This window comes from Balaenoptera physalus (assembly GCF_965194825.1).
Source record: "Balaenoptera physalus genome assembly, chromosome: 18".
Classification (NCBI taxonomy): Eukaryota; Metazoa; Chordata; class Mammalia; order Artiodactyla; family Balaenopteridae; genus Balaenoptera; species Balaenoptera physalus.
Genome location: NC_138899.1, coordinates 80,737,145 through 80,750,835, shown reverse-complemented (window position 1 = coordinate 80,750,835; position 13,691 = coordinate 80,737,145). Strand labels below are relative to the sequence as shown.

The following is a 13,691-nucleotide window of genomic DNA, read 5'->3' as shown; positions in this document are numbered from 1 at the left end:
GGGGCCGCGCACGCGCATGCGCAGTAACCAGCAGAACCGGGGCGTGGGTGGGGTGGCTGGCTCCGCGCACGCGTACACCGCCCACTCGGGCGCTCCCGGCAGGCGGTTGGGTCCCGCGTCAGGCGCTGGGCCGCCTCATGCTGGGAGGTGCCGGATTCAGCAGGTGCTTCAGATGGAGGCAATGAAAGGTACTTGAGGTTTTAACTAGATTCCCTTCAAGTCAAACGCATACCAAGGGACCTGCTCTTTTGCACTCGATAAGCTTGTACGTTTCACAGACATTAAGGCTCTGTCTGCTCCGTCTAATCGAGAAATTCGGACATTAACCTGAAGCTTTATAGTAAAGACAGCATTAGAAAAAACCTTTAAAATCCTGCGCTCGACTTTCTCCGCGGTGTGCTCTCCCTTCCCAAACCTGACGTGGTTAACGTGAGACCAGCGCCTGCACCTGTCACGCTGGGGTTTGCTGTGAAGAGGGCGAGATCCGCCTGAACCGAAGACGCACGCGCTGTCTCCGCGCTGAAATAAGACCAGCTGCGAATCCGGCAAATAGTCTCCTTATGAAGCCACGACAATTTCTATGGAAATGACCCAAACGTAGGATGGTGTTTGGTCAGCCCACTGGCTCAGTCTTTCAGAGCCTCCAGGGAGGAGTGCGCTCACAGGCGTGCTCTAAGGCCCCCAACACAGCACCTGCACACGGAAAGGAAGGCTCCCTTCCACCCTGGCAGTTACCAATTACAAGGGATGTATTTACTTTCCGTTCTCCAAGGCTATCTATCTGTATTATGTTCCTACCTTCCTTTCCTTCATTTTCCTTACCAATTCTATGATCTTGGTAAGTTAAATTCTGCTGAATAGCTTTACATCCTTTCTGGTATAAGGTAAGGATATAAAGGAAAAAACAGGTTTACAACTTTGGCAGTACTATAGTTTCCATTTTAAATACTGTTTCCAGGCTTATAGCAATCCATGCTTTTTTTTTTTTTCTTTGATTGCTTTGATGACGACTCCACTAAGCCAGGTATTTCAAAACCAGTTGTAACTTATTAGCAAAGGATCAGGAAAGAAAATATACACAACAAGCTAAAAGAAAGCAACAACATGAACCGAGAAACAATAACCAACTTTTATGGCAGTATATTTTTTACAGAGGTAGTGTTCCATACATAGGAAACTGCCTTGGCTTAACAGAAAGGCTCATGTTAAAGCAAATTATTTTTGGTTTGAAACAGATCTATTTTAAGCTTTTAAAGTTTCAGTTGCTTTCATATCATGTGACACAATAGTTATCTGCATGTAATGTGTATTACTATGTTGTTTTTATAATTAAAGTGACCATAATTGTCAGGAAGTTCAAATAGTTACACCTCCACCAATAGTGCTGACTGCTCAGCGTGTCACAGTAATACATGAAGATCAGAATTTTCCAGATGAAACTTTTGCAATGTAATTTAACGGTTTTTGCAAATCATAAAAAATTTAAAATATTAAGAGGCAATTTTATCATCATTGAAATAAAGGGGAAATTACAGGAATTCCCTGGCGGTCCAGTGGTTAGGACTCCACGCTTTCACTGCTGAGGGCCGGGGTTCAATCCCTGGTTGGGGAACTGAGATCCCACAAGCCACGCGGTAAGTTAACTAAGTAAATAAATGGGAAATTACTTGTCAAGTAAACTGGGCTTGACAGGCACGTTTCAAATCAACCTTAATTCAGGAATTACTCCTTTTGTGTATTCAGAAGTGATTTTTGTTCGTCTTGCTACTCTTCAGAAACGGGGTTATAAAAGAAATGGAGATTACTCTGCAAAGACCTCTTAAGATAGAGATGGAGCGAGACTCGGTTTTCCTTTTTAAAAATAACTAGTATAACCTATACTTACAAGAACACAGATTCAGGTTTTCTTCCTTTTTTTAGTGATTTATTACCAAATTACTCAAATTAACCTAAGTATGTTGCAAAGGATAGTCCCTAGAAATCTAGTCCCATAAGGTGCTTTGTGAAGAGGCCACTACGTAAGTAAAGTCGGATTAAGATCTTCCTCTAGAGCCTCCCAACGTGCACTCGTGCGGTAAAGCATTTAACTTCACACAGTAAAGAAACTAGTTTTATTTCTCCAACTACCTGGTAACAGCTAAGTTATAAAGAATTAGTGGTGCATGAAACTTATTTTGGGAATCGCTATTAGGACTTTTTGTTGTTGTGGGAATAATATGAGCATATTCCACAGAAACTGAAACCACTGACTTAAATAGATGGATTCTCTCATTTAGAAAAGCAGATGCAGTAAATAATACAGTTAACTCTATCATAATACCACCAGAGTGAATGACCATCAGGTGTCAGACTTTGTGTTAGGACACATTTATCTAATGGAGCAAAATGTGTTCTTATCAATGATCTTTAAACAGAATGGAATTTATTGACCATCTACTATTATATTTTATCCATCACTGTGCTTTAAATTTGTTCTTTGGGAATTAACAACACTTCTGGTCCTATGATACAGATGACAGACTGTGGAAATCCATGTAAACCCTAAGTAGCTTAGCTGTGAATTGAATCTAGGTCTCCCTGCCTCTACCCTGTACTCTGCCAGTTCAAACACCTTTACCAAGTCGGTCCTCAGAAAGGACCATCCAGGGCAGTGCAGTTATGAGCTGCAAAACTGCAGCCTAAGATTTGGAGCTTACTAAAAGGAATACTTGAAAACTGACCTGGCAAAGTAATCAGTAGTGAACACTATCAAAACTTAAAAACAAAACTGCTAACTACTATGGGAATAAAAATACTTAGCACATCCCTGTTTAAACTCTCTCTGCGGGACTTCCCTGGAGGTCCAGTGGTTAAGATTCTGCGCTTCCAGCAAAAGGGGTGCAGGTTCGATCCCTGGTCGGGGAACTAAGATCCCACATGCTGCGTGGCACAGCCAAAAATTTTTTTAAAATAAAAAATAAATAAATAAAAATAAACTCTCTTTGCTTCAGTTTTTTTTTTTTTTTCATTTATCAGTTCTGGGCAGCATCAATGACTTAACCACAGTTCATTCTCTTGCTAGATAAAATAATTTACACTGCAAGAGTTCAGCAGGATGTTGATTTATGTGCTAGAACTGACAAAGTATGCTACCATTAGTATTGTATGGCGACTCCAGGCAAAAGATTTTCTGCTTAATATCACCAAATATGCCCTTCGCTTCCATTTAGCTTTAAAAGAACTGCCATTCAAGATTACAAAGAGTGCACGATCCTATGTTTAAGAAGCAAACAAAAATGTTTCACAATCTAATTAATGCACCAAAGTCGTCATTCATAAACCACTCAATACAAACAGACTGTATTTTTAGAGAGCACCAATATTTAAAAGATGCCTTTTAAGAAACAATACCAGATTTTTATACCTGGGGCCTCTCAAATCATCCACATCCTCCCTGCAACGGAAGGTGATCAGCCTGGGCCTAAGGCCGCCCCCTTGAAAATGAATGAGCTCTGCTTAGTTCCTAAACAGCCCAAGGGTTCTTCATCCACCTTGGAGTGGCATCAGATCTCAGTATAACCTAAGAAACACCATTACAAATCAATGAGCATTCCAAGCAATGTAAAGTTTAAAATAAATATATTTTCAAAACGCATTTTCTTCCTTAAAAAAAATTAACTTTTCACTGCATATGTTTACAAGATTTAGAATTAGGTAAAAAGGAAAGTCTGTCTGACACACAGCAGAATGGTACTTTTCCACTTTCCCTGAAAGGCCAAAAAGAATGACCCAAACTACATTTACTACAAATATGCCCCGAATCCAATGATTTAACTAATAACTCTGAAATTGTTTCTAAGATTGTGAGGAGCTGAGATAAAAATAAGTATGCTCAATATTACAGAATATAAACGAAACTTCGATTTTCTTTCTGAATTCCGGAGATTCTATTAGGGTTGGGTGTTCTCCCAGAAGGTAATGCAAATCCCTATTTTACCTGTGCAGATATGTCCTCATGTTTTTTATTTAAAATTATTCTGATTGTGTAATGTCCCCAGTGTCAGTCATCCTAGGCTGGTAAATGAACTAGCACCATTCAATAAGTTTCATACAATAGTCTAGCTAGACACCCATGAACAAATCACACATGGTCAAAACAAAAATGTCATAAAAATATTTAGTGAAAAGACATATTTTAACTCCCATTTATGGATTAAAAAATACAAATAAAATTTTATCAATTTTATATTCAGCTTGTAACTGGCTCAGTACATGGCCTTATTTCCTAAAATCGTATTGTAGCATCTTTTGAAAAATTAAATGCAACTTTATACCTTTATTAATAACGTTAATAGAGGTAAATATTTAAACAGTATACTCATCCCTGGGTCTCTTAAAAAAACTGAAAAGTCAGTATAAGTTTAAAATTTTAATATTTATAAATTTAAAAAATTTTACACGTGCTGAATGGTAGCAGTGCTAACATTTTGTGACCATTAAACCAGAAACTCACTGCATGGAGCCTTTTCCTTTGTACAGAGAACCAAATCACAATACCAACCTTTGCAATCTGTCAATAATTGTATGTGGTAAAAGACACCACACCAGGTAGCCTGGGCTCAGGACACACTTGAGGTCACATCCCCGTTAGGTACATAGTGCAGATGCAGTGTTGAATGTCAGGCTAGGAAAATTAGCTATTAGTACATTCTGACAGCTCCTAAGAGCTGAGAGGCCTAAGAAAACAGACTTAAAAGAAAACCCAAAAACAAAATCTCTCCACTGCTGGGAAGTCTGGGACCAGGCGAAGAGCACACCACAGAGGGCGAGGGGGACAAAGATGGTTTGCAGTGTGAGCCTCGGGGGGCTGACACACGGGCCTCCCCGTCACCACGTTTCCGCCTTTACAAAGACTTACGTGTACAGAGCTAGGGGCCAGAAACACATCACCTCATCCATCCTCTTTAGAACAGAATGGATGCCCATTATTAAGCTTTTATCTTTACCTGAACCAAATACAGTCTTTGGCTAAATATGTCATGGGTTCCCATTATAATCAATCAGGAATAATACTTCACATTTCTTACATCTAAATTAAAATGTTTAAAGTTCAACGTGAACCATGGCACTCACTGCAAATTAATTTGAGCTCAGCAATATACCTAAGTTGGACATTTTAAAATTTTAGAAAATCAATTTTTCAAGAATTCTTAGATGCAGTGTTTTCAGAATATAGTTACCAAGTCAGAGAATATCCACCTACATTTTAAAATAATTTAAAACATTATTACATCCTCAAATCAGCTATGTTGTTTTATAGAGGAATTTACAGAAAATTATAATGTCAAGAACTCATATCCAAATCAGTGCCTTATTCTCTGGTTTTGAAAAACCCCTAAGAAGTACTGAGGTTTCTAAACAGTTAATATTTTATTCAGGAGCTAATAACGATAATCATCTGTCAGAGACAGCTAACTTACTAAGGTCTAATGACAACACCCCTTATGACAGAGGTGGCAAACAGAAGTAAAATTGTAACAGACAAAAATAGTATTTTAAGGGTCCAACTGACACTGTAAATTAAGATACTCAAACTTGAAATCCTTGAAATTGACAACTTGTTCCCTTCAATACTTGAGGGGTTCATACAAGTATTAACAGAAACGGGAAATATGGTGATAGGAGAAATACGAAGACTTGACATTTTTGGTAAAAGAGAAAGTTCAACCAAAGACAGTAAGGGAAGTTAAATAATGCTGACTGGGGTAAGCATCACAGAGATGTTTGGTTTTGAAATGCAAACTGTGAAAAAATAGTAGTAACCATCTCCTCTGAACAGAGTAATGTAATATAATTAGAAACACGGTTTACAACGAAATAAGACTAAATTCTTAAAACTAGTTCGAAAAAAATTGCAAAGTTTTTTTACATAAAAGGTCACACTGTTGAAAACTCACTGCAGTGATGGTAACATGCCACCGTCTCCCAACAGATGAAGAGACAGCAAGGACACTGTCAGATACTGTCTCAGGTGGCCTACCCCCCAGGCAACCACCCATCCAGGACCACAAACGCAAACCAATCCTTCAAACTGAGCTACAAGAATTAGTTACAGGTGCTGCCACACAAATACAAACTGTGAAGGTACAAAGTCTGCAGAGACTGTGCCTTCAGAAATAAAAGGGCCAAGGAAAATAAAATCAAGCAAAGACTGAACTGAAAACGGAGGTGATAGGATACTGTGTATGAATAAGAGAAAAGTTTATAAAACACAGCATTATAAAAAATCAAATACTCAACAGTGTCCCTTTAACATATATAAAAAGGGGCACAAATAATGTTTTTGCTTTTAAAACTCCTTTGACAACAGTTTTAGCAGTAAAAATCAATTTACTAGAATTAAGCCAGTATTCTTGACACCCACTGGGCCAAGAGCATTAAAACAAAACCCCCTAAAACTGAAAAGCCAACAAACATAGCTGAAGACAAAACGCGACAAAATAAAACAAAAGCCCCAAACTAAACGCATATCCCATCAGGAAAACATATGCGAACAACTGAAAAGAGCCTGGCTGATGCAATCAAGCGGCCTTCCCCACTACCTAAAACTGGTGGTGGCGCTCCCTTCCAGTTTGCCACTAACCAACATTCTGATGATATCGTATGTATTATTTGGTCCAATCTGAAGAAAATCTTGTTTCAATTAAAAGTGGTCTAATGAAAATGCAGGACTGTAATAAAATCTGGGCAAACAGCAAATATATCTGTCTAGATAAAAGATATTAAATACGGATGCCCTTTTTGTTTACCATGGCATTCCTTTCCTACTCATCTTTATTTTCAGTAACAACTTGATTACAGTTTTGTCGCAGTCAGTGGACCAATCCAGTCGGCTGCGTGTCTCGGTGCCCTAAGGCAAAGGGACAGGGACATATTTAGCTCACAACTGCTGGGCGCGAGGGAGCTGGGAAACATGAAACACCAGAAACAATGCAAACAAAGTGACTACCGCTGCCTCTGACTTCAAGTTCTTTAAGGGAAAGAAGAAGAAATCTAAAAATAAATGCACTGTCCAGAGTATGTTTAAGAACACAATAATACGTACACTTCAGAAAGAGTGATACTAGTTTTGCCCTAGATGTCTTTTAAGACTTTTTGCTCCACCTCAGTTGTTACTCAATGGTGATCGAATTAAGAGAAATGTTCCTCAAAAAGCTGTGGCTCTAGGCTTCGCTTTCATCTGCGTCCAGCGGCACCTGCCCAGGCTGGATGGAATTCAGGCGCTCCGTCTGGTTAACTGTAAGTGCCAAGAGCACAGCGCTACCCTCACTGTTGTGCAGCAGTGCATGGCAAGGCTCATCCACTCTGTGCGGCCCAGGTATTAACACCACATCCGGAGGTCAGCCGAGCACACGATATCAAGGACGGGATGAGAAAGCTCGCCCCTCGGAGGCGCAGTTTCAGAACGCGCCTGCACCAGGGTCCTCTGTCACTGTGCTGTGTGATTCTGACACGGCAGTGGGCACAGTGTCACGTGCCTGGTGTTTATAAGTTAGCTTTCGTTTCCATAATTTAAGCTGGCACACAGAGTTAAGGGGGGCATGGCAGCAGTACAAAAATCCTGATTAGAAAAATCAAAGTAGACGATCTAAAGTGAATTTTTTAATCTCTTAAATTAAATTTACGTGGCTCCTGTGAAATGAGTATAACACCCACTCTAGAATAATTACTGCCCTAATGTCCCAACGTGTAAGAGTCTGTATGAATCAGTAATTCACATCCTTTAAAATAGTTATTGCTTAAGCAAGCCATTCAGAGCAGATTATTAGCCATGGGCTACGTGGCTGGACAGAAACATACTCAGAAAGTTAGACTACATCTGAATGAGCCTTTCATTTCACCCATAAAACCACATAAATACACACAATCAAAAGGGCCCCAGGTTCACAGCAGCTAACACCCTAAACCGACTCTGAAGCGCCACGACTTGATTTCTTACTAAAACAAATCTGCTTTTTGTAATTTCTTCTTAAAATTAAGGCAATGAAATGGCTACAGTTCCTAAAGTTCTTCTTATGGAACAAAAATATACATGTATTTTCCTCCTCAAGTTCAGGCATCAGAGTAGATTCACAAAGCCTGCAATTACCAGGCTGCTGTGACACAAGACAGACAGGGAGAGCGTAGTAACAAGAAGCCACAAACACCTGGTGGTGCCCTTCCCCCTGCCGGATCGCCTCCTCCTCACCAAAGGGAGGGCTGGGAAAGCACACACCTCTCAAAAGCTTTCAGGGTCTTCTGCACTGACTGAAAACTGCAGGGGTGGCAGAGGAGAGGAGCTAATTAAAACCAAGAACCCAAGGTCCAACAAACAAATGCGGACTCTGAGGCTCTACAGCTGGGCCCAAGAATCTGTCTTTTCAACCAGCTGCGCAGTGATGCAGATGAGCAGATATCCAGCTGATATCTGATAGTGAAAACGCTAAACTTCGGGTAGCCACCTAATGCTTTGATAAAGAGAGAAAAGGCACTGAAGACGTATTTCATGGTGCCCACATCTCTTTGCACATATGTGGAATTTCATTTTGAGAATCTGAAATCACCATCCAAAAGCTACAAGACCTACGACGGACTGAGGCTAACGCTTCCCTGCACCACACACTGCCCTGCCAGGCTCGCAAAATCCAAACGGCCAACGAACTGACAAAAAGGACAAGACTCAAGTCAACTGTTAGCAATTCAGTGCACTTTGCAGGAAGGATCTGGTTAGGCAGAAAGCTCTGTTGTTTATTTCACACAAAGGAGGCCGCCAACATTCGCCATGAACTCCTCTAAACTCTTCAGGAAGGCCATCTTCTGCTTCCGGTCCAGCACCGGGGGCGTGCTGCTGGCGGTGAGCTTGTTGAAGGCGTCTGCTAATCTCTGGTAGATAACTGGGTCTTGCTGACTTGACAGTAATGTTTCAACCAGTTCAGAATATTCCGCCTGTTGAAGAGATAAGGACACGTAAGAACACGCACCTTCCTCAAATACCACACGATATACAAATTAGTGGGCTACGGGGGTCCGAAAGGCAGGGTCTGACAGCTTTTTAATATTTAACATTTACTAAAAGTTTACTGTCATCTAGGTACTGTTCCAAGCTTTTCCATTAGTAACTCACTGTCTTGTAACAACCCTGTGAGGAAGATATGGTTTATATCCCTGTTTCACACACCGAAGTTCTTCCACACAGTGAGATTACATAACCTACCCCGGAGCACAGGCCTCTGAGCAAGAACCGGCCGTGCGGCTCCAGAACCCATTCGAGCACCTACCTTGTCACGTTGCCTCTTCCTTCTGTGTTTTCAAAGCACTTTTTTTTTGCATTTTATGATAGATTCTTAGTACGACAGATTTATGGTAGATTCTCAGGCCCTAAGTCTGCAAGCTGACTCTCCATTTCCTGGAGGTTTACGCAGACGTCTTGCCCACACGGCGGCAGCCACGACACAGCAGACGCGCACACGTGCAGGCGGGGGCTGCGTGGGAGGTGGCGCAGGGCGAGGGGCGGAAGGGAGCGCTGTGCGGAGGGGCTCCTTGAGGAAGGGGCTCAGCGACATAGAACAGTAGGGCGTGGGTGGAGTTTTCCTGGTTTTACTGCCCTGCACGTAAAGCCTTACACAGAGGAGAGGGTGTGGGGTTAAGGGGAAGGTAACCAGGGCAGCTCTCCAAGCTAAGCTCTCATGAGAAAAGCAGGCCTGTCACTCTTCCTCATTAGCTTCTTGGGATGTCATGATAGACCCAAGTGGGGAAACCAGATGTTAATTCCGTTTGGAAAAGAGCAGTAAGGCACACCCCCCGCCCCCGCCCCCCCCACGGGGCCAGGGGTCCGCGCTAGCTGCCCTTCCCAGAGGCAGGCCTGTGCACGGGGGTAAGTATAAACTCAAGTCCCCCACGCGTCCCGCGCCCCTCGCCCAAGAAACGGCAGTGCCTCCAGGGCCAGCCCAACCCTGGTCCCTGCTCCCTTGTCTACAATGTGCACCCAGGTTTTTAAAAGGACATCAGAATGCAACTGCTTATGTATGCGGGGCAAGGAGGTCCACCCCCAAGAAGGGCACCATCCGCAGGAGGCAGTATCCAGGGCAGAGGCAAGAGATGAGCCCAGAGCCGCCCTGCCTGGGGCACAGGTGCTGCAGGAAAGGGGTCTTTAAGTAGCATGCAAGACTCCTCAAAATCCTCCCTTTTTAAAAAAAGGGAAATAAAATCAAACCCTGTATACCAGTCACAGCAAATGCTACAGCCTCTATACTGAAGGAAAAAAAAAAAAAAGCTGCTCTGGCCAATGACTTGGTCACACTGGGATGTGTGCCTGTGCGCGGGGAGTAGGGGTGGGGGTACAGACTGGAAACCGAGGCAGCTGAGGACCCGACACGGCTCTTCTCGCACACCTGACGGGCACCCTCCACAGGGACAGGGAGGGACAGGCAAGCCAGGCTAACTCTCCTTCTGCTATAGCCCCCGTCATGCAGTGCTGCAGAGGCTTCACAGGCTCCAACCAACCGCGGTCTTCCAGACTGCGCTATGAAATAACACACTGCGGCTTTCCATGCTTTCTGAAGGCGGACTCGTCGGGGTCCCCAGGTTTATCCATCTTGTTTCCTTGCAAAGCTGTGAGTTCCTCAAGGACAGAGACTGTGTCTCCATTACTTTGTCCTGAGTCCTGGTTCCCAGCATAGCTGTGTAAGGACAGCTTTAGGGCAGCGATCGACATAAAGTACGGTTCATAACAGTGGAGAAGGGAAAGTAGTTGCTTATTAACAGCTTGTCAGATAAACACAGAATAAAAAGTTAGAGCTATTGAGAGTGTGAAGAAATACAGCCTTGGACTTCCCTGGTGGCGCAGTGGTTAAGAATCCGCCTGCCAATGCAGGGCACACGGGTTCGAGCCCTGGTCCGGGAAGATCCCACATGCCGCGGAGCAACTAAGCCCGTGCGCCACAACTACTGAGCCTGCGCTCTAGAGCCTGCGAGCCACAGCTACTGAGCCCACGAGCCACAACTACGGAAGCCCGCACGCCTAGAGCCCGTGCTCCCCAACAAGAGAAGCCACCGCAATGAGAAGCCCGCGCACCGCAACGAAGAGTAGCCCCCGCTCGCCGCCAGCTAGAGAAAGCCCGTGTGCAGCAACGAAGACCCAATGCAGCCAAAAATAAATAAAAAAGAAAAGAAATACAGCCTCGCTGAATGGTGTGGAAGCACCGAGGCACAGACCCTCTGAGGACTGAGGGGCAAACGGCCCGTCTGTCTGAAAACCCCCTCACTACACAGAGCGAGGGGCCCGGGGAGGCGCGTCCAGTACCTGATGCAGGCACACCAGCGTGTAGAACGCCTCGCCAGCCGCGGTGGTCATCTCCGTGTTGTGCTTTTGCAAAACCAGCATATCAAACACCAGCTGAAAGTACACAGTAACACCTCTCAATAAAGACACACGATGGCCATATAACCCTCCAGCCCCTCCCCATTCCGAAAGGGAAAAAGAGGGAAAAAGAGGTTATTCTTCTTTATTAAATAAATCTGAAAAGTAAAGAAAACAGTTTTTTAAAAATCCAAGGATAACGTGAAGATGTTATTGCTTGCTGTGGTGTATGAAATAATCAGATTATCAAATTCCATGCTATATTCACCACATAAAATCTCCAGAACACAAAATAACCGTGGAGGCTAACGTATCCACGGAAGCTGATCTCCGAACCCCGCGGTGAACAGAAAGGCACGGTCTCCTCGTGGACGACGGTGTCGGCACTGCCCGCCGGAGCGAAGACCCCCGGGCAGTGACTGCACCCAACGTCTCACCTTGAGAAAGTGCCGTGTTGCCAGGAAAAGCGGCGAGTCTGTCTCCTGCGCTTTTGCACACTGTTCCGCCAACGGGGTCAAAGCTTCCAGGCACAGCTGGCAGACCTCCGGACTCATCCTGATCACGAAGGTCAAAGAACAAACCAGAGACACTTGACTTACAAAAGGTAAAAAATTAAAGCTACTATCCAGTGGACGGCTATCTCTAGAAGGTGGGTACAGCGGTGTGTCTTTACTGAGTTAGGTGAGGACAGGAGATTCCCAGTGTCTCTGAGATTATCCGTGTGTGTCTGGGGCCCAGGACTGGAGGTGTGTGTGTGTCCTGACTGTGATGCACACAGCCACGTGGCAAGGATCAGAGACGCGGCAACAGGACGTGGCACTACTACCTGGGCTCCGTGAGACAGGGACTTTGGGGCCAGGGGCCGAACGCCTCTGGGTCTGTGAAAGGAGGACAAGGGGGCAGGTTAATGAAAGAAACACAGAAGTAGGGCAGCTATAGGCATGACCGCTTTTTAAAGAAATAAGACTGAACCACAAAAGAAAAAATACAAATTCTGGAAACTTTTCTTCTAGCAACCTCTTTTTCCCTAGTGACAAGTGATCACGATGTTCACTCAAAGGATATGACGTCATTCCTAGTTCCAACGAGTACATCAGACTTTTAAAAAGATCTTCAGGGAGCTGTGGTATTTTTTCAGGAAAAATCTCACAGATAAATGTGATTAATTTGTAGTATTGATTACAAAGCGTTGGAAACTGAAAAAGAAATATTAAATATTTAGATGTTTAATGATATCTAACTTGTTTTCATTAATGGAATAAAGTAATAACCATCAAGCTTCTAAGTATAATGATTTGTTTAAAACATATACAGGATACAGAAAACATAAAGACCTAATTAAATGTAAAAATGAGTTACAAGAACGGGAACACTTTAGTAACTAATATGAAAGTAATACACAGTAGAAACAGTCATCTTCTGGATAGTTACAAAAGCCATAGCCAATTCCAGATATTCTATGTTTACCTTGAAAAAGTGAACAAAGCAGCCAAATCTCAAATTATTAAATGACCTGTGAATAAAACCATTTTGCAAATGTATTTATTTGCATTCAAGCATGTTGGAAAAATACAAGAACGTAACACAAACTGTTAAAATTATGATTAGAACGGAGTGTTCAGTCCTGCACACTTCCAACATCTATTTCCTGGTTGCGCAGTCCTGGAGAACTGAGGTAAAAAGTAGGTAATCTACAGCTAACCTCATTTAAGAAAATACACATCTAAATGTCTAATGGTTTATTTGATGAATAAACACCAAAAAACAAAAAAAACCCTGAAAGCAAATCAATACACAAAGCTTCCTGAACGTCCCACCCTGCCGGCTGCTCTCCGCAGAGACACTTCTCCAGGAGGGACAAGCCTACAGTCACAGCCGCCGTGCCGGGAACCTAAGAGCTCTCACTCTGACCCTCAACTGCACAGGCCCCTCCCAGCCCTGCTTCCTCCCCATCCCCCTCCCTCTGCCCCTCTATTTTGTGCACCTCCCTCCTCCTCTCCAACCTCCCACCTCCTGACAACGCAGGAGAAGAGAGCCTCCCTCGATGGTACTCAAAGGGGGAGAAAGGGCAGCCTCACCGCCACCACACCCCTGCCATGGACCAGTGCGAGAAACCAAGGCCCAGTGCAGTCAGAACGTACGGAACTTGACCAGCTGTATGAGCCCTGGTTTCTTACCATCCCATTTCTCCATGGAGCGGCTGGGAAATGCCTTCTGTTGCCCAAACCCTCAGCCTGAGAATGATGTTGGGAAAGCACCAGAGAAATTCACTACACATGTAACTTACTGTATTTGCTGAACGACAAATGATGAG

At 43.6% G+C, this 13,691-nt stretch overlaps 1 protein-coding gene across 6 annotated transcripts in view; it reads right to left on the bottom strand.

Moving 5' to 3' along the window:
* Positions 1–4,142: 4,142 nt before the first annotated feature.
* XPO4 (exportin 4) overlaps positions 4,143–13,691 on the bottom strand; it is a 105,804-nt gene continuing 96,255 nt past the window's right edge. For 5 of the 6 annotated variants that reach the window (XM_082435091.1, XM_082435094.1, XM_082435096.1 and 2 more), the window contains 4 exons: positions 12,442–12,573; positions 11,815–11,931; positions 11,321–11,413; positions 4,143–8,964 (listed from right to left, as the gene is read on the bottom strand). In XM_082435091.1, coding sequence (XP_082291217.1) covers positions 8,767–8,964; positions 11,321–11,413; positions 11,815–11,931; positions 12,442–12,573 — 540 coding nt within the window. In that variant the 3' untranslated portion in view covers positions 4,143–8,766. The other variant, XM_082435093.1, reaches the window with a different exon arrangement.